The 20,343-nt window shown below is 35.4% G+C and overlaps 1 protein-coding gene across 2 annotated transcripts in view; it reads right to left on the bottom strand.

Moving 5' to 3' along the window:
* Nucleotides 1–20,343, bottom strand: part of ATG7 (autophagy related 7) — a 110,521-nt gene that overhangs the window by 69,831 nt on the left and 20,347 nt on the right. For both annotated transcript variants that reach the window (XM_074914255.1, XM_074914254.1), the window contains exons 13-17: nt 17,720–17,914; nt 12,882–13,085; nt 12,515–12,630; nt 11,695–11,770; nt 8,384–8,464 (exon numbers count right to left, since the gene is read on the bottom strand). In XM_074914255.1, coding sequence (XP_074770356.1) covers nt 8,384–8,464; nt 11,695–11,770; nt 12,515–12,630; nt 12,882–13,085; nt 17,720–17,914 — 672 coding nt within the window. The remainder of the gene's footprint in view (nt 1–8,383; nt 8,465–11,694; nt 11,771–12,514; nt 12,631–12,881; nt 13,086–17,719; nt 17,915–20,343) is intronic.

The following is a 20,343-nucleotide window of genomic DNA, read 5'->3' as shown; positions in this document are numbered from 1 at the left end:
ATTAACAAACACCTATTAAAGAAAATAGGTATAGATGTAGACAGACTCCTGTCAAAGACCGCAATGAGAAGAATGCAGAAAAGCATAGAAGAAAAAACTACAAGAGTTAAAAATAGGCAAGTATTAATATCTGGGAAAAGATGCAGCACCCATCCCTTTAATCTCATGAGATTAAAAATATAATGCAAATACAAGTAAACGATACATTGCTTAAGTATCACAATCAAACAGTTTAGCATAATTTAAATATGAGATTATAATAAAGCAAATTCTATTTGCATAAAGATTAGGGGAAAAAAAATAATCAGACTGTTACATCATCACCCAGGTCCATGAGACAACTGTTACAAGACATGACCATAGAAGAAAGAAACATGAATGTGTTTCCATTCTTTCACTGCTGTATGTTGGCATTACTTTTTAATACGTAGAGGTGGAATTATGGCTGAAATTGTCAAATGCACACAGTGCTGCACTATATAAATCTGAAGTACTTGTTTATGAAAATTATCAGTTCAAAATACTGCTTTGAACCACAAGCTTGTATGTCTGAAAATTTTCATTCATGTGATTTAGACTTGAAACTTTATGGAATCCTGCCTACTTTTCAAATTTTTCTCATGTATACTCTAAAAACTGACAATTAGCACTCTTTGCACATAACTGATAAGAACAAGTATTTTTTCTCAGTCATTAAATGACTTTTTTAATTGTTACCAATATTAAAGAATTGTATATGTTCCAGCCAGGAACACGTGGGCTTTTTTTTACTTAAATTGATTCCTCAACTTACAAATAAAAACTCTAGGCATAAATGGCAGACATGAAAAATACTATGTCTATATTGCTTTGGATAAATATGCACTGAATCCTTGGAATAACTGAACAATAAATAAGGGAATAGAACACATTAAGTTGCAAGCATGCAAAAACCTTATGAAGTAAAAAGAACAATTACAAATTACTCATACCCAGCAAAATGAACAACTGACCCTTGAGTTCCAGATGGCAACCTACAGAATTAGGTTTGAACTGTTTCTACATTGGACAATGGTAGGATGAGGATCATCACCACACCATCACTACACATCTAAGGTTCCTAGTGTCTATCCAGTTCAGTATTCTCCAACTTGGTTTTTTGCAATACTTACGTGAAAGTCTGTCAGCAAGTATGTATTTTAAGTCAAAATATTTTAGTTGTTTTGTTTTTACTGACACAAAAGAAATTCTGTAACAGCTTTCAGAGAGAGATGACAAGACAGCATTAAGCTGCCATTAGGATAAATAATAAAAAGCAGTATTCTAGACACAGCTAGATATTGAACATGTCAATGTTCAAGCAGAACACTGTGGTGATACTATCTCTTTCCTACTGACTGACAGTCCTTTACTTTGTACTAATTGTAGTTAAAATGTAACTGAATTGGAGGAAGAAGAAATATTGAAAATACCAAAAAACTCCTGATGTATAGAATTTAATTTAAATGCAACAGAAATACAACCTGTCAGAAATACACATCAATTGTTTTTAACAATGGCAGGTTTCTCCTTCCCTTAAAAACAGTATTTTAAAGTTAAAAATGGGGAAACTAAATTTATTCATGGTGCAGAAACTGTATTATATGAGCATTTTCACTTAAAGCCTTCAACCATTTCTGGTTTTTTAGTTCAGATAATATAGACTTTTATTTAAGATAGACTTCATAAACCATTCTCCCTCCCCCTTACAACTGCTTAGAATAATATCTTACATTCGTTTAGGATCACTGAACAATTACTGGAACATATTTTTACTTCTTTTAATGCTATTTAACTTGGAGACAAGTAAACTAGTCAATACCATGGAATAGTCAGTCACACCAGCTCCTCCTCGCACCAAATTCTGGGTTTCTCTGCAACATAGCTTTGATTCTGCTATCTAACATGGTACGCTGCCACATCAGCATAAATCAACATGCTATTTCACTTAAACGTCAGGAAACACTTAACAAATTCACCAAATAAAAGAAACATGGAATAACAAAATCATTTGTTCTCTTCTCTGAAGGGTGAAAGTGTGTTACTTATTACTAGAAAGGGATTATCAATCTAGCAACTTTACTATTCTGAAACTAAAAGTCGTAACAACTGAATTGTTGATTTTCTGGAGCAAAAGGAAGAGGGAATAAAACAAATTTTAGTGCGTTGTATGTTCTCTGTTCTTTTTTTTCTCCATTCCTCTTTCTCTCTCCCTCTCAAGAAAGCTTTTTAATGATTTAATCAGCAGAGTTCAAAACTTCCACTGCAAAGAACACAATACTGAAGAATGGCTCCTAAAACCCTTAGCTATCTACTCCCTTGTGCCATGAAAACAAGACCCCAAACCATAATGATTTGGGGAGGAATGCTGTTTTACTTTGTTATTTAAACACATTTTCTATGCCAAGCTGTATTTAAACTCCCTAAGATATCTAATGGTTGCATTTGCCATCCAGAAAGAAGTCTTACATGACAAAGGCAAAGGGACTGGCTAGAATAAAGACAATTATCCTAGGATAGGGGGCTGGGTAATAAAAACTGGTTTTGTTCAGCAAAACATGAAAGACACAAACCTCCAGTTTTCAACATTTAAATACAGTTGCAAACACCCACACTCAAAACAAACATTTTGACACCGCACATACAGCTGCTAGCTTCTGAGAGGCTACGATTTACTTCTCCTGAAGTCAGAAGTCTTGAAAATGCATCCTCCTCTCAGAGCTCAGAGCCCTGAACACAAAACAAATCCTCACCCATGTGAAAATATTTGGGTTGGTGGTTTAGTCTCACAAGACACAAACTAATCTTCAACTTTTTATAAACCATGTCAGTCTTGATATAGAAAATACATTAACAACATAAGCTAAAATGGAATAACTTCTTACCTATTTGTTGTGGAGAAGCACACTAGTTTCTTCTCCTTAAGAGAAACAGTAATAACAGCAAGAAATTAGTCTCTGCTGTAACTCCAACTAAATTACTACAGAGGATAAGAGTAGACAAAAAGAAAAAAAAAAGTCTCCTAAATTCTTTTATACTTGCTACATTTATCTCAGTTGAAGAAAACGCAACTAAACAATAAATTGATTAAGAAACAATTTCATAGATATGTCAAAAATTGAAATGAAGACACAATAGAATGGCTAAAAGCAATTGTTCGTTAAAGGTTTCTAGCATTATCATGTCTGGAGGAGGGGAGAAGAGGACAAGTAAACAATGCCAGAAGCAGTATTGGGTAAAGTTCTGAACTATCCTTCTTATGATCTGTCTGAATTCTTAAACAACCTTATTTCTCTTCAGTACCATAAGATAAAGCATTATTTTCTTCTTTTTTTTTTTTTTAAAAATCCTCTCTTCTGTTGACTTTGGGAGGCTGTTTGTTGTCAACAGCCTCTGTTATCTATTAAATGTCAATAAATCTGCATCCCACAATGCTGAATAACTGGTGCAAAACATTCAGCATTTCTAACTCTTACAATCTCGCCATAACAGTGCTAACACATGGGAATGTCAATCTCCTGTCTGAATGTCGGTAAATGATAGGATTTAAGATTGAACATAAACATGCTCTATCTTTCCCCATGTTTCTTCTGTTTACAAGCTTTCTTGTGGAGCTTTAGGTGCAGGGCAGTTCATGTGACACTACTGCCTTCACATGGCATTAGCTATGATGTTTCCAGTCATCACGATGGACTAAGGAGGAACAAGACATATCTTCTCCATAGAACTGCACATACTTCATGAACATCATGTATTTTTTTTTCAGATATAGGACAGAGATAAAGAGGTCTCTCCCACCATATTAGATTTCAGTGTGGTTTGTTTTCTTAAGTTCCATTTTTCAATTAACACCCATCCTGTCTGTACAGACACCTCCTCACCTTCTTCAATGCACAAAACTGAATACACTGCTGATTCCACACCCTCTTCTCTGTTCACAAAATAGGGTAATGTTCAAAGTTAATATTACTGTTAAGATTTCTGGGGTTCTTGATTGCATTTGCCCTCCTCTAAGGGAACAAAATTCCATCATAATGGTCACATAATGGTCATCTTTTCTTAGTGTGTGATGCGGCACTCTGAGTACACACCACAGCTTCTGTTAGTGTCCTTTCACTTGAGATAATCTATACTATATTTTGTTGTCTTTATAATAAAAATTCAGTATTTTTGAAATAGTAAGACCAGGCATTATTTTCAAGAATGTGCATCTTTCAGGCAACCAGCAGTAAAACCATCCTCACCATGACTAATTTTGAAAATATATATTATTTCTATTCTCTCATTCCATTTAAAATTTATATCCAGAGAGGTAAAGACTGACTGAGATTTCAAAAGTTATGGGCAAGATAATTCTGCCTCCTGCTCCCCCCAGTTAAAAGTAACATTTTTTCAAAGAGGAAAAACAAAAGTGATAAATTTCTGTAGGTCACTTATCATAAAGTAAATTTCTATGCCACCTTAAGAGTAAGAAAAACATCACATTTAAACTCAATATGCTGAAAATACGCCTAGGTATATTAATGATGCGTTCTTTAAGTCTGAATGAAATCTATCCAATATTAATACAGAGGCTGCACTGTACATAGAAGTGTCAAATGTTAACATATGTAAATTCAGGAAATAAGGAGAGTTATAAACGGACTCAGTTACATAGACTTAGTGTTACAGCACAGCTACAGAAATAACTCTTTTTAAACATTCTTTTAAATTTTTGCAGTGTTCATTCCTGAAGGACAAACATTTCTCCCCATTTCCTCCATCATTTCTGCAAGCTATGCAAGACTTAGCTTTTTTTAGTACAGGAAAGACCAAGGCTTTTTTCCCCCCGTAACTTACACATCTCTATTTAACATCAACACAATACTTGAATTGAGAGGTGTGCAATATAAAAAGATTAAAAGTTTCCCTGACAGATCATGCAATATGCTGTAACCGGGAGAAAGCAAACATGAACGTTTTTTCTCAATGCAGCTAGGGCAAATATGAAAAGTCTTACTGGAATCAAAATTATCTCAACTGAAAAATTCAGTAAGTTACTGAATAGTGCAGGTTACTGTCATAACTGAGTGGAACCATTTAAAGTAAAAATGCATGCAAAGCAGTTAGCAGATGAGAACAATAAAAGCATTGTTATGTCTACATGATGATAGATTTCAAAACTGAAACACTCATAAATAACTTATGCAACACAGGCACTTACTAAATGTCACAGCAAAAGTGTTTAATGTATTCCTGGGATGTTAAAAAGGGAAAACATCTGCAAGGGTAGGGAAATATCTTGACTGAAAACAGAAATTGTAACAGTGCCTAGAATACCATCCCTGATACTAGCATCTACCCTGTCATGAAATGCAATGAAATTGAAAAACATTCAAAGATGTCAGCAAAATTACTCAGTAGTGAAAAACTACAATTTAACTTAAGTAGCTTGGTTCTTCAGCATACTGAACAGAAAGTTGAGAAAGAACTTGAAAATTAGTAGAGATACTTATGCTGCTTTTTTTTTTTTTTTAATTCGAGAGTAGAGATAATTACACATCAGAACAATATTAGTAGGGGAAGTAGAGAACTATCTTTAAGGACAATAAGCTAGCTTTCTAGCACAAGGACAGTAAATCTGAACTCTGGAGGAAATAACGTCTGTGAGTTACATGTAAAAGCAGAGGGGATATCTGTATATCCAAGTTGGTTAGTAACAATGACTTTTCTGACATTAAACTCTGAATTCATTCCATGATGCACAAGGAAGGAGGAGCAATTGCATGAAAATTTTCATTACCTTAATTACAATATAAACACTGGAAGTTTTGCATTAAGAAACATGTTTTAACATTGATGTTTCAAGGCTTTAGCCAGTTGCCTACAAGGATCAGGTAGTACACTCTACCACTCTAGTTTTCAGAGGGATTGTAATGCTTCTCACCATAATATTATAAGAAAATATCCTAATTTTGCTCCCAAGAGGGTAAACAGACAGCTTAATTAGCACAGTAAGTAATAAGCTTAACATTCTTGTTCTGTAAGTAATGAAGTTATTAGAAATAAATTTCTACACTAAAGAACTTTGGATTCTCTCAGTAACAGAGCAAGTTTGACATGGAAGAGAAAGCGCATCAGAAGAGCTTACACTGCTCCTCAGACCTACTACTCAACTGGCAGTGCACTGCTGTTAACTCTGAAAGAGGATACTTTCCATTCCAGCACATGCTTGTGCAGAACCAGAATAAGACAGAGGGGGAAATCATACAAGGAAAATTTGGCCCAGAATAAAAATAGATCGGTTTCCTGCTGCGACCATCCCAAAATTCCTGAACAATTGCCTGTGGGAAGCTTCTCTGGCATGCAGCCTGTTTAGGACAATTCTGGGTAAGGAATAGCTGGCTGCTTGGACGTCTAGTCTCTTCAGCTTCAAAAACTAAGAAATGAAGTTATGACTGTGAGTTGAAATAGGATCTAATCTCTAAACATGCAGATCAGTAGCTGCTTCTCCTAAGTCATCCAGCTGTACTGGATGACTTAAGAACGTACTGGAATTTTTTAAAAAATTCCTAATTCATTAGTTTTGTGTTTCAAGAGTTACAGAGTGACAAGAGCTCAGGAGAGAATGCTGACATAACTTATCCATTTTCATCTTTCTTATCAACAAATTCAATTATATCAGAAAAGCAACATCTCTCCTGTGCTCAAAGTTTGAATCTACAGTAAATCTGACATAGATGAGGATGAAATTATGCTAAATCACTGCATTAAAAAAAAGCAACAAACCAACATAGAGACTACAATTAAATTGTAATTGGATTTGTCATTTCAAAGTATTAGCATCAGATTTCCAGATAATACAGGGTGACATACTCTTATGCTAATAAATAGAAAGTTAGCAAAGTAAACAAATGCTGTGTTTCTACTGTAAGGAAATACGTGCACCAATGAAGCAACCTTTTCAGCACAGAAGTAATTTAATACCCAAACCACATGAAAAGTGATCTCTCTGGGAATAGCACAGCTGCTAAAATCCAAGTCAGTTTTTATTAAATCATCAAGTCTGTTTATGTAAAACAGGGCTCTCTTAAAATGACCTCCAAGAGGAAATGATTTGCTAACAAAAAATTGATACCTGCATTTAATTTATCTACATCAGTGTATGTTTTTACATATCACTATGTCCTGGATCGAAATAAAAAAAGAAAAAAGAAACAAGCTTATTCCAACAGTTCAATTTCTCAGGCTCCACTATCATAAAGTTTTAGCTACTGCTGAGCTTTCAGCTATTCAAGAGGGCAGATACATGTTTCTAAAAATAACAGCAGTTTTAAGTTTAGTGCTTCAACTTCTGAGGAGAAAATGGATATTAACAGTCCTTCAAAACTTGTCAGATATACTATGGAAGAAGAAATTGTGCAAGTCCTCAAAAAAATGATACTGCCTCAAGAGTTTTTGATAGCTGTTGAAAACAAGAAGGACAAATGCAGCAAAAAGAACAGAAAGAACTTCTTGCAGGAAGCCTCGAGGTACATAAAAGTGAAGTGAACTAAATTAAAGGCACTCCCAAACAGTCCAAATCATGAGTCAAAACCTCTGAATCTTCATATTGAGATATCCCAAACCTTCTTGAATGTGCATTACATGGCCATAGAAAACTTGCCAGAAAAAAACTTTTCAAGGCCACAGTACAGGAAAACAGTCCAAGACTGAAGAGGAGGCCTCACACAGACACATTAGTGGGCTGCCCTAGTGTTCTGGCAAGACACAGCTCAGACCCAAGCAACAGCTGTAAATCTATTAGGTGACTCAGGACTGTCAACACTAGCATCAAAATGAAAGAGTCTTTTCAATAAAGAAATGTTATGAAAGTAAGTAAATTTTTTTTCTTAAGCATTCTTCATATGTTTGTTTGGTATCATGAACCAGAAATTCAGACAGTTTGGCATATTTGTAGCGATACTAAGTTCAAGGAAGCTAAAGAGACACATTTATTTATCGGACATCAGAAATAATTTCTTAAACAACTAAAACCAATAGCAATTTTGTTCCTTCCTCCAAAGCTAGAAGGTATTGACAGTGTTTATGTGATAAACTTTTCAGAAATGTGTTGGCCCTAATCTCTGCTTGGTTTCTTTAGCTGACTAAATAGTTATGTGCAGATAGAATGCTGATAGGTGATGCCAAAGAAATTTGGGAAACAGCTAAAGAGGAAGTGTATGAGGGCAAAGGAACTTTAGCTGAAGTGAGAACACAGATTCCAAGCGCTAAGGAAGTAAGAGAAAATGTCAAATACAAAGCAGTCCTTGGCACCCCAAGACTGACCTAGAGCAAGATCCAAGCCCATTTTGTACATGTAAAGTACAGACAAACTCAGACTTACTTTGGTTGAACAGGCTGTGCACTTATCAAATGCCAGGCTGACTGGAAGAACATTATCAAATCTTGATAAAAATCCACGGATCTGGAAGACAAAATAATTACAATACTATTTTACAATTACAAAACACATTTCAAAAATTCTATCTCAATAGAATGTCTATGACTAGGTCATACTGTTCTAACACAATGGTCCCCAATAACACCTGTAGTAGATTTATATTCGATATATATTCCTGGTTTTCTATATAGAAATAATAGCTGACTATCTAGACGCAACACTATTTAAACAGAAATAGAGGCACAGCACCACCTGGAGTTTGACTTCTCCGATTGCAAAGTTTGATCAAAAATAAAAAGTCATGGTATAACCAGCTAAACACATTTTGTTTCCCATCTCTGTAACATATAATCTGAGAAAACTTAACTGTCATGCATTCCAAAACTGTGCTGATAATAGGATACTATTGGTATATAATTTTTAAATTCCAGACCTTCGTTTATGGTAACAGAGATGACACTGAAAACACTTTGCAGCAGGGTTTGATCCTTTAGACTATGAATTCTTCAGAGTATTGTGGTTTTTATTCTGTGCTTTCACAGGCCTACTACAATAAAGAGACATCTCTAAGAACAGAACTTAAGTAGCTCTTCAATACAAATAATAATGCCTTAGTTAATATTGAAGCCTATTACGGAAAATATTTTCAGTATGCACTCCACACGCTTAATCCAGCTGAAATGGCATAAACCTCAGAAGCCAACAGCAATTTAAACAGTATTAACATTGAGGTATTTTTGTAGAAACACCAAGACATACATAATGTTAGAATACAAAAATACAGTAATTTTTAAACCAAACCCCCACCCAGAAAAAGAAAGGAAAGCAACAAAATTGAGTCTTTCTGATACCACCTTGCTTTGTATTTCTGTTATCCTAGGAACTCCATGACACTTCCTGGAATAAATTCACTTCATTTATGACAGACTATGAGTGTGCAACAGTTACTATCCACAAAGGAATACCTTCTTAATAAAGAGGACTGATGCATTAATTAATTACTATTCTTTTTCCACACAAGTGGGCTAAGCAAATGAACAAAGAACAACACAAAAAAACACACACCCCTGGAGAAAATACTGCACTCACTGAGTTATTAGATGAGGGACTGCTAAGAGAAGCCAGCAGTTTGTAGAAGGATTATATTTGAAAAAAATTTTCTATTTTCATTTGGTACCTACTAAACTTCTATTTGTGTTAGAATGTCTAAAATAAGACATGCATGATAGTCATTAAATGTAAATGTGAAAACAGATACAGGGCTGACAGAAGTCATAATTAAATTAAAAGTTTTCTGATTAAAATCCGTATTTGATAGCATAGCCCAAAACAGAACAATAATGCAAGTAAAATCATATAGGGGTATAAGACAAATCAGACATGACTTACTGGACAGTTAACATTCTCATCATCAGGAAATAAATGAACTGTGAGATCATTCTTTTTCCAGTAGAAATAGCAAACACTCTAAAGTTTACTGGGAAATACTCTAAAAAAAATATTACTACATAATGTAATATTTCTAGCTTTTTGTCGGGAGGAAAAAAAAAAATTACTTCTTCACTATCCCTTTTTAGATGTCAAGAGAAAGTTAAAATTACACATCTGTTTTCCAGAGGTCTGGAGCATTGTCACCATTCTGAAACAAAGTCAGTGTGTATGTATAAGACTCACAAAAATTCAACCATCAAAATTACTGAAGTTATTTTTCAAAACAAACTGACCCCTTTTCACCCCAAAATCACTTTCATATTACCATCCCAGATGATCACAGGAAACATTCAGATAATTACAGAGATCTGGAAATGATTACATTCATTTTTCAACTAAGAAAGCAAAAACTTCTCCAAAGATAAATCAGAAGTGAGTACCTGGATCATCAAATGACCAAGATTTAGGTTTAGCTTTTTCTTCCTATTGAGATATGAGAGGTCAAAAAATCTCCCTCAGATTGCAGCTGTTAGCAAAGGCTGTGCCCAGCTGACAACAGCATTAGCATTTGAACTACAGATAACCCTACAGGATAAGGGACTAACTTAGGTATAAAGTAGACTGACAGTCATTGTGAAAGTTACAAATTTTTGGCAGTGCCAAAGTTGGAAACTGTCAAGAACCTTCCAGATGAGCAGATGATGAGTGCCAACAAGGACAAAAGCCTCGTCCTGAGGGTATCTGAACCAGCCAGTCGAGGACTGGATATTCCCCACCAATCCTGCAGCTGACAGTGTCCACAGCAACAAGCAGAAAAACTTCAGGGGTATGGGAGAGAGATTCCTGTCAGAGAACTGGGGCAACTCCAGGATTACTGGAGAGAGAGAACTCAGGGAAAACTCAGGGGCACCTCATCGTGTAAACACTGGTTACTACACAAAATTATAAACAAAATTAAACTAATTTTATATAGACTGTCACAACAACCCTGTGATTACTCGGACATTGCAAAGAAGACAATATACTAGTAGCTTTATCTGTTTTGGAATCATGGTTCATACTTGGCACAAAAAAACCCTAGTATCAATAGAATCTAAATGTACCACTTAGAAACAAATAAATGATTTACTGATAGAGTGGAAGCATCCAGAGTCACTCAGATACCAACATGAAGAAAGAAGCACAAAATACTTTTAATCCCCAATGGTAGTATCATAGGGGATATGATTATGAGGATAAGATCAGCAGGCAATTTTTTTATGCACTGTACCAATATAAAAAAAATTAAAAATCTATCCAGCAATTTGAAAAACGGTATCCTTAACACATATGTAACTGGAGTTTGGGTTGAGTAGAAGACAAAAATTGCTGTATTGCACAGATATACATTAATATTTTGGAGAACCACAATAATTGCGAGTTGGCTGGATTTGATTTTTTTTTTTTTTTTAATTTGGAAGGGATTTAAAAAGCAAACAAAAGTAACTTTGAGATGACCATACTGTCACCTCTGATGGGAAACAGAAAAGTCAGAGATTGCCTTATTCACATACTGCCCGTTCCAAATAAATTCCTGCTAAGTAGGTAGCGGGAATTGTGCTTCCGCAAATAGGACAGACACAATGCCAGGAACACAACTACTTTGGCCTGTGTGACAGATTTATTTATTTTTAATATTTTTTTTTAAACAAACGTGGAGAGTCAGTCCTTCAGGGGAATGGAATCAGCATATAGTATGTTTTTGTTAAGGAGACAAAGTCTGATGTTTGCCTTATATCAGTTCCCAGCTTTTAAACAAAAGCATTTACTCACAAGTTATTTACCTGATGAGGAACAAGTCCAAGAGAAGTAGGCGGTTCATTCATTCTATCATCACTACTGCTGGCTACAGCATAACCGCTGCCAAAAATCCAAGAAGGAAAATTAGAACAAGACGATATACTCAACAGTCAAAATTTCCAATAAGCTTCAAGACATTCTGTTACAGCTTAGAGTTTAGAATCTGGAAAGGAACATATCTGGAAAGTCTGTTTCATAGTAACTAAGATTCAGGATGGGAATATAAAAACCCTTTTTCAGAATCAGTCTTAGCGACTTGTAACATACACTCATGTCCAACTCCTAATTTACTTTTTGTTTCACAGATTTTAAAGAAAACAAGCCTGAATTTCAGGTCTCAGAATTTCACAGTAATTTCTGTATCAAACCCACTTAATTTTAAATAAGATTTTGCAATACTTGGCTTATCTTGAAGCTCTTCATGTATCATACGTAGTTATGGTAGCTCCTCATTACAGTCAAACACTCTCTTGAGCAAAGGAATGCCAAAATCCACTAATAGGAATACTTTCTTCTTTTGAAATATTCTCAGTACTTTTCTACTTTTAAACTCAAAGAGAAAAAACTGCCAATATTCAAGATTAAAACTTAAAATTTGATGAATCAGTTCTCTCTTAAACACTGTTAAACTACACTAATATAGTAGATACGAGCTATACATTACCTTAATTTACAGGCAATGTTATACCTTACAGAATTGTCCTACTTGATGTGTACTTCCTCCTCCTTCTCCCAAAAGATTACATTAAATAAATCTTATTTCTTAGAGAACACCTTTTGAAGAGCAATCCAGAAATGACTCACCCTTCTGGATGCTGTAAAACAGAAACCATTAATTCCACTGCAAGTGCTCCAGCTACCATGGCTAATCCAGGTCGACTGACTGTGCACTGTTGATCCAATGTCCGATCCCTGGTGGACTACAAAGATAGACAATTCTAAAGGAAAGAAAAAAGTAACTCAAAAGTAACTAGCTGCCCGACTAGACAAAACATCTTTAGTTGTGTGCAATTAATTTATTTGATCTTCCAAATAAAAGATGAACTATTTCTTAATCTTGTGTACAACAACATAAAACAAACCCCTTTATGAAACACCATTTAAAGGAAATAAAAATTCAAGTCACAACAAAAGAGATATATAATCACCATTTGCATAAGGTTCTACTCACATCCCCTGGTGCCACAACATCATTGCAGAAGTAGCAACCCAGTTTATAGCCAGGGATATTTGAAAATAGTGATGATCCCAAAAGATCAGAAGAACCAGAAGCATTGTTGAAACATGAATCACCAGATTCTTGCTGTTTTGGTTTCTTTAGCCCGTGTCTCATAACAACAAATGTGTCAAATCCCAATGCAGCATTGATGACCAACTGTGAACAATAAAGACAGAAGAACAGATTTTAAGTGAGCCAAAAGGGGAGGGAATGAAAGGCCTCAAGGTTTTATTCACTGAAAATGTTAAAAAAAAACCCACATGCTGTAGATGGACGAACAACCAACTAACTGCATATATATCATCCTAGCCATGAACAACAGATTTTCTGATAGGTGCAAAATTCCAGTTGTCAAACATTTAGAAGAAACCAAAAGTCTGTTTCAGAAATCCACAAACCGTTACCTTTTTCTGTGTCTTTCAGGAAAATTTGATGGAAATTACCAGCTCGCTCTAATTGTTACACCAACCTATGCACACTTGCTGACCAAAAAAAAAAAAAAAAAAGGGAACAGGAACTCCATCAATGTGTTGTGCTAGTTTGCATCTGAAACTAGGTTCACACCAACTAATATTCACTGTCTCACTGTTACTGAAGCTGCAGTTACAGAAGTTACTGAAGCTGCTATGCACTGGTATAAATTAACATCCATATATCCAAATTTGGCCCAACAGTCATACAATAATTAGTATCGTTATGGGAAAAAATTATTTTGGTTCCAGCTCAGAATTTATTTTCAAGTTTGCTTCATATTCTGTATATTCATATTCCAAGTGCCACTTAAGTACAACAGTGGCTATCAATAACAAGTTTTCATGTCATTTGAAATTCTATGTGTAGTCTTTTTAGATCACTGTGGTCTGAAATACAACTCATTAAACACTCCTATGTGACAAAGCAAAGAAATGCAAGTCTATTAACCAAAAAAATTTCTGCTCAGTGAGGAAAGCAATTAATGGTTACTTATGGTCTTCATATGCATTTGTTTAGTCACATGGGGAGCACTAGCAGCTGTGGTACACAATTACACTGTCATCATTTTTCCCTTTCTCTTCATTTTGTGACAAGTGCTTAAAGTAATGCGAAGCTGTATACATCATAACCATAATACCATAAAAACAATGCTTAAACCAGCAGATTTTACTAAACTTACAGGCCATGATTTAGATATAGCAAAAAGTAAAAACAATAATCACTGTAGCCAGTAAAATATAAAGGAAAATATTGTACTGCATCATATGCAAGTATTTTGGATACAAATTCTAGTACAGCAGTTTGCCATTTTTCATTCTTACAGTCAGGAATTATTTAAAACAGGGACTCCGAGGGAAGCTGTCAAGAATTAGCCATCTTAACTAGCAAGCTTGGGAGTTTCATCATCACTTTTGGTATTTCAAATACTTTCTGGATATTCATTTTCAACCTTGTTGCAGTTGACTCTTTCCTCAGTCCTAAACTGTTCCGTTGAATCTGTGGTAGCACAGAGAAGTCTACAGCAAACAATTAAAAGACTGCATCTTTTCACTACATCTACCTGTAAAACTTGAAGATGGTATTCCATTTTGAAAGTATGACTAACATGTCATGACTGGTATTATCAGAAATTAATAATATTGCTAAACACTTCCCATGACAATAAACTGTTCCTCTCTCTTCAGTTTACTGTCCAGCCACTATTTGAATTGAACTGATTGACCTTTAATTGAAAAAAAAAAAAAAAATGTTCTTGATAAAGAGACTATGGAAAAGTGTATCTTTTGGCATGTGTTTAAAAAAAAATAGCAAAATTTTAAAAGTTCCAGTGTTCAGCAGGAACAGAGATTTAACATCTAACACAGAGATTTAACATTTGAGCTCTGTGTTGGTAAGATACTTGTTTTGGGAGGAAGGACTGCAGGAATATCAAAGATCATCAAGGCAACTGAATGATTATGTGGGGAAACCAACTCAATGAAATTAAGACTGTGAATTCTTATATTAAGAAAAAATAGTATCTAAAGCTTTAGAGATTATAGTCTGTATATGAGGTCAGTGAGACTGCATGCGTAAGTGCTTATGTAGTCCAAATGTTAAAACATCTTTTGTGGTCAGTACACAGAACTGGTCATACGAACCAGGCTAAGAAATAAAGCATAAGCTTCTACACATGTACCCTTTACAGAGAACTTTACGCAGATTATCACGCACTACGTTCTTCATTTCCCATGTGCCTGTTTTGAGACCTTGGGTCCAAACTATGGCAGTACTTCAGATTTGCAACTGTCATACAAGTTCACATTTGAAGTAGAGCTCCCAGTAAATGTTTATCAACACGAAGTACAAGCAGATACCGAGCATTTCAGTTTGGATGCCTTGAGAATTTCATTGCTGTGCTTATTCAGTGACAGAGAATCCTTACATCCAAGTGATCTTATGAAAATCCCTGTGACGCAGTCAGACACACTATGGCACTGAATATCAGAAACCGTCACAAAGAAATTACAAAATTTGTCCTCAAAGTATGACTTGAACACTGCAAGGCAATATACTGGAGGACTGGTAGCTAAGCAAACGTGGGAGGAAGATTTTTGAGATCATTAAAACACCCCTATCCTGACTGAAGCAGACGGAGGGGCTTCATACCAAACTGTGTATATTGCTTATAACTACCAACCATCATACATACAGAAGAGTCGTATGGCACTTTCCAGTTTCAATATCCAGCTTTATAAACTGACTCTTTTTATGTCATTTCTGTGCTGTTTTTAAACAGCTAAAAGATTGCTGAAAGACCACAGGTGCAAACTGCAGAAAAGACAGCAGGATTAAGTAGGAACTGCTTAAATTATCAAATTACATACACTCAGTTACACCTGAAGTTATACTTCAGTGAAGTCCACACTAAAGGGACACACTGATCTTTCACTGGCAGTGTAGCTCACTGGCAAAGGGAAGTTCATTTGAGCTACAAAGACATAAAAGCCTATCACTCAGGATCAGAAATCTATTTAAGTAAGGAACAAATGAAAGAAAATAATTTAAGACCTTGGCTTAAAAGAGAGAACTGTTTGATTTGGAAAAAAACTACTTGCAAAGCAGGTGCAGAGGAAATTTAGTTAAGTTCAAATTAACATAAACTTCAGGAGAAAGGAGAACATACTTGGAATTTATAAGGTAAAACTAATTTGCAAATACCACAAATCTGTATTCTGTCTCCTTTCTGCTGTCCAGGGTTTTTGGAAATAAATATAAACACAAACAAAAGAAACTATAAACAACTAACAACTATTAGGGAACTAGAGTTGTCATAGCTGGAAAATCACTGAGGTCAGGAAATACAAAAAGCAGAGATCAAATAACATTGATTCAGCTGTGTCACATGTATGCTTTCTTTTACTTTCATGTTAATTTCACTGAATAAATTGCTATGGACATCACTACGTTTATGCCACAAAATACACAGGATGTGCACTGTGGTTAGGCTGACATGTTAAAAGCTTAATACTTGCATTTTCTGATTTTGTGCTATTTTAACTGAGCAAACATGAAACCACACAATTCTTGAATTAAGAAACATCAAGATTACTTGAGACTGCTTTACTAAAGTCTACATCATGATAGCAGGGGGAAGTATCTGTTCAGGATAATTTAGTTGCATTCTTCAGCAAAACTGTATTTTCAAGACTGTATTAATCTGGAGAAAGATGATGCTTCCAGAATCCTGTGTGATTTAGAATATTCTTTCACAGAAAAAGTTTGGGTGCCACACTGTCTTCAAGAATAACATTCACAGAAAAGTAAAGGCTCATCATTCATGTCTAATCCCCAGCAAGATTTGTAGAACAGGAAAAAGAGGCTCAAAATCTTCTCCCCATATGCTTTTGTTACTCTCCTGCAAAAATTTCGTTAAGGTCATGTTTTATTTCTTAGTCTGGTTTGTATGACCAGCTCTGTACACTGACCACAAAAGTTATTCTAACATTTGGACTACATAAGCATTTATACGAATAGACTCCCTAATCTCGTATACAGAGTATGATCTTTAAAGCTTCAGATACTACTGTAAGAATTCACATCCTTAATTTAACGTGCTGTAGCCCTCTCCATTATTCTTCGCCTGCAACATAAGGATATTATTTTTAAGCTACAGAAATAGCTGAAGCATGGAACACTACCTGAGTAAGAGTCATGGGCAGTTTGGATGCATTGGAGCAGCACAACAGTATGTTTTCCAACAAGGCAATGAGGAAAAACCCAAAGTTAACTTTTAGCTAAAGAAGTATTGGCATACTTTTTTAAAGTTCAGAATTTACCTTCTAATTTTTCACTTTAAAGATATATTTTGAAAATGTGGTTTCAGACATGTTTCTACAATTCACATCCCCTATCAATCACTACTATAATGTCTTTAGTCCTTTGTGTGATTGTCTTACTATGAAATTATTTCTCTTGGTATTACTATGAAATATGTACCCTTAGAGAAGCTCAAAAGATAGTGACTAGACAAGACCCTGAGCAACATGCTGTAAAGTTGGCTCTATTCTGAACAGAGTTGGATATGATCACCTCCAGAGGTCTCTTTCAACATGTATAATTCTGTGACACAAGTTTCTATTTCCTCTTCAACACTCTCTTTCTGTCTTACACAGAATCTTTGAGGCTACAGAAAACAAGAAAAAAATTCTGTACAATCACAAAATATTGGTCAAATATTTCAATTTCCCATGAAGTTCTTTTAGGTATACATAGCTGGTTGATATGCAAGAGCTGAAATACAGTGACAAGGATATTAGCAAGGTATGGTATGATACCTTCCTCTTGCTGGCTGCAATAACAGCAGGAAGCCATCGACTCTCTCTAGTGTCCATTAGCAGGAAAACAACGTCATGAGCATCAATAAGCTCTTCAAGTTTAGCCACATCCTTCCGAGCCTGTGCCATTGTTACTTCAGAAAAATTGACTGGGTGGCCTGGCATAGGGATGCTCATGTTATAGCCTTCTGAACTCTAGATGGAGGTAGGCAGAAAACAACATATGAAAAAGACAAACTTGTGACTGAATAGAATTATTATAAAGTTCAATACAAAACTGTAGAGTACAAATTCAATTACTGTTTGATGAATGGCAACTTTATGCTTTACATCTCTCTGTATATCAGTGCTGTGCACAGAGCACAGTGCTAAAGTTTCTGAGGGAATGGCAGTCTCAGTGCTGTACTTCTCCAGAACAGAGCAGCTCAACACAAACACACTAGTCTGGGTCATGAGAGCAGACCAACCATATTCAGGGGGCTCAGTGCCTGAACTAACAAGCCCAGTCTCTCAGAAGGTCTTATTAGGTCTGGCAAATCCCCACAAGAAGACAACTGAACTGCTTCTTAATCCCAGAGCTTACAGACATCACTACACAAGCAAGCAGACAGATCGTACATATGATTATGATCATGCTGTTCAACTTCTATAAAACTTTTGTCCGGGAGGATCTTTCCAGCCACTTCACACACAATGTTAACAGGATGTAGTTTATATTTCTGATACCGAATATTGTTTCAATTACAGTAAGACAGATGCAAAGTATCACACAGTCTCCTCTTTGTTTTAAATTCTTTATAAAGAAGAATGATAGTCTTGAATGATTTTCACGTAATTCAACCAGCCATATGTGAACTTCATATAGAAGAAAATAACTTCTGAGACTTGTTACTCCAGCACTTGGATGTCTGGGGGCTTGCACTATGCAGATGCTGAAAGAGGTTGCTCCTATTGCAGAAAACTCCCTATTTGGGCAAGGCACATTGAGCAGAAAATGGCTAAAGAGCCAAATAAGCATATACACAATGCATATACAACGCAAACAATTAACTCACGCATTTGGAAATATGTTAACACAATCTGTCAGCCATCTGCTATAGGAGAATAATGGATCCTTCATATATGTTACAGAAGTATAGGCCTTGCCAAAGTCTCCTTGCTTGTCACTGTGCTGTAAGCAACTAACAATTTAAAAGCCAAAATTTAAAAGCTAGATGAACCAAACATAAAATTACATGGGAAGAGAGGAAAGGAAGGTTGGTGGAACATACTTTTGTATAGAACAATTACATGCACAACTCATAAATCCAGGTGAGCCAAATAACCAGAAGGGTGAAGTATACATTCTAAACATCATAAATATCCCTGAAGATAAAAAGAAACAAGACACATATAGCAGCTTGGGGAAATGAATTTGAGTAATATCTGCATTAACCATACTAAAGCATGCACCTTTTTTTTTCTTCCCCTTCTTCCTCCCCATCCCCCACCTCCAAGGGGAAAAATGTAGAGTCCACAGTGATCCAGTATGCTATTTAACAGGGCAGCTCCACTGTTTCCCAGAGAGGACAGCTCTGCATCACCAGTACAGACACTGGGTAATTACTGGAGGAGGTTTTACCTTCACTGTCCTTATCTCCTCCAAAAAGCTGTGGCAGGAACATAAAACTTAATCCATGCTGTATACGAGTAATGTATTTATGGAAAATTTGTCATGCCCCTGTATTGTATACAAGTGCTGATTTATTAGGTAAGTATAACTGACATTACTGGTGACTTAGGAAGTTGTTTTTTATTTAAAAAAAAAAAAAAAAAAAGAACAAGTAAACAAATAAGCTGAACACCAGCTGCATGGAAGTATGGTAATGAAGTTTAAAAAATATTCAAATCTTACCAGAATTCAAAAAACCCCTCTATCCAGTGCTTGTAGCTGTAGGAATATATACAAGTCTAGCAGCTTCAATAGCTTTAATTTTATTTGAATAACTGTCCCTTGAAAAAAGACACCAGTCACTAGCAAAAGTGGCTGAGGTATACTTGCAGCCAAATGCTGGCAAAAAGAGCAAGTGTACCTTGTGATGGCATATGCATATTATTTTAAGGAGAAGTAAATGTGCATATATCCACAAAGATAGATGTCATTCATTCCACAGAATTCCAAAATCTCACGGAATCTATAAATTACAAAAAGAACTTTGCTTGACTGCTCACAAAAAGGCTTAGATTTTAAGACCAAAATCTTCATACTAACAAAAGATTTAAAATGCCCCCAAATTATCCAAAACAAAATGATACTTAGTTACCACCCCATATTAGTCCCATACTTATTTAAAAAAGGGACTGTATGTTGGCATGTGCAAAATCATAAAATATAATGCACTTTTCAACACTTTCACTGACAGCTGACCAAAGCTGTGCTTGAGGCTCCGGTGCTTTTGTTTTGTTTTTTCAAAAAGCAAACAGATATCAGAATATTGCAATTTGTGGTGCTACCATAACCTTCTCTCTCATTTTTATTCACATTTCTATGAACTTTCTGCATTTTTTGTTAACCCATGGCTTGGATCACTTTGAAGATATCTGTGCTCAGTATATGAAACCTGAACAGCAGTGTGATGTGGGTA

This window comes from Athene noctua, chromosome 10, assembly GCF_965140245.1.
Source record: "Athene noctua chromosome 10, bAthNoc1.hap1.1, whole genome shotgun sequence".
In the NCBI taxonomy this organism is placed as follows: domain Eukaryota; kingdom Metazoa; phylum Chordata; class Aves; order Strigiformes; family Strigidae; genus Athene; species Athene noctua.
The sequence above is the reverse complement of the archived record's forward strand: the minus strand, read 5'-3'. Positions and strand labels throughout refer to the sequence as shown.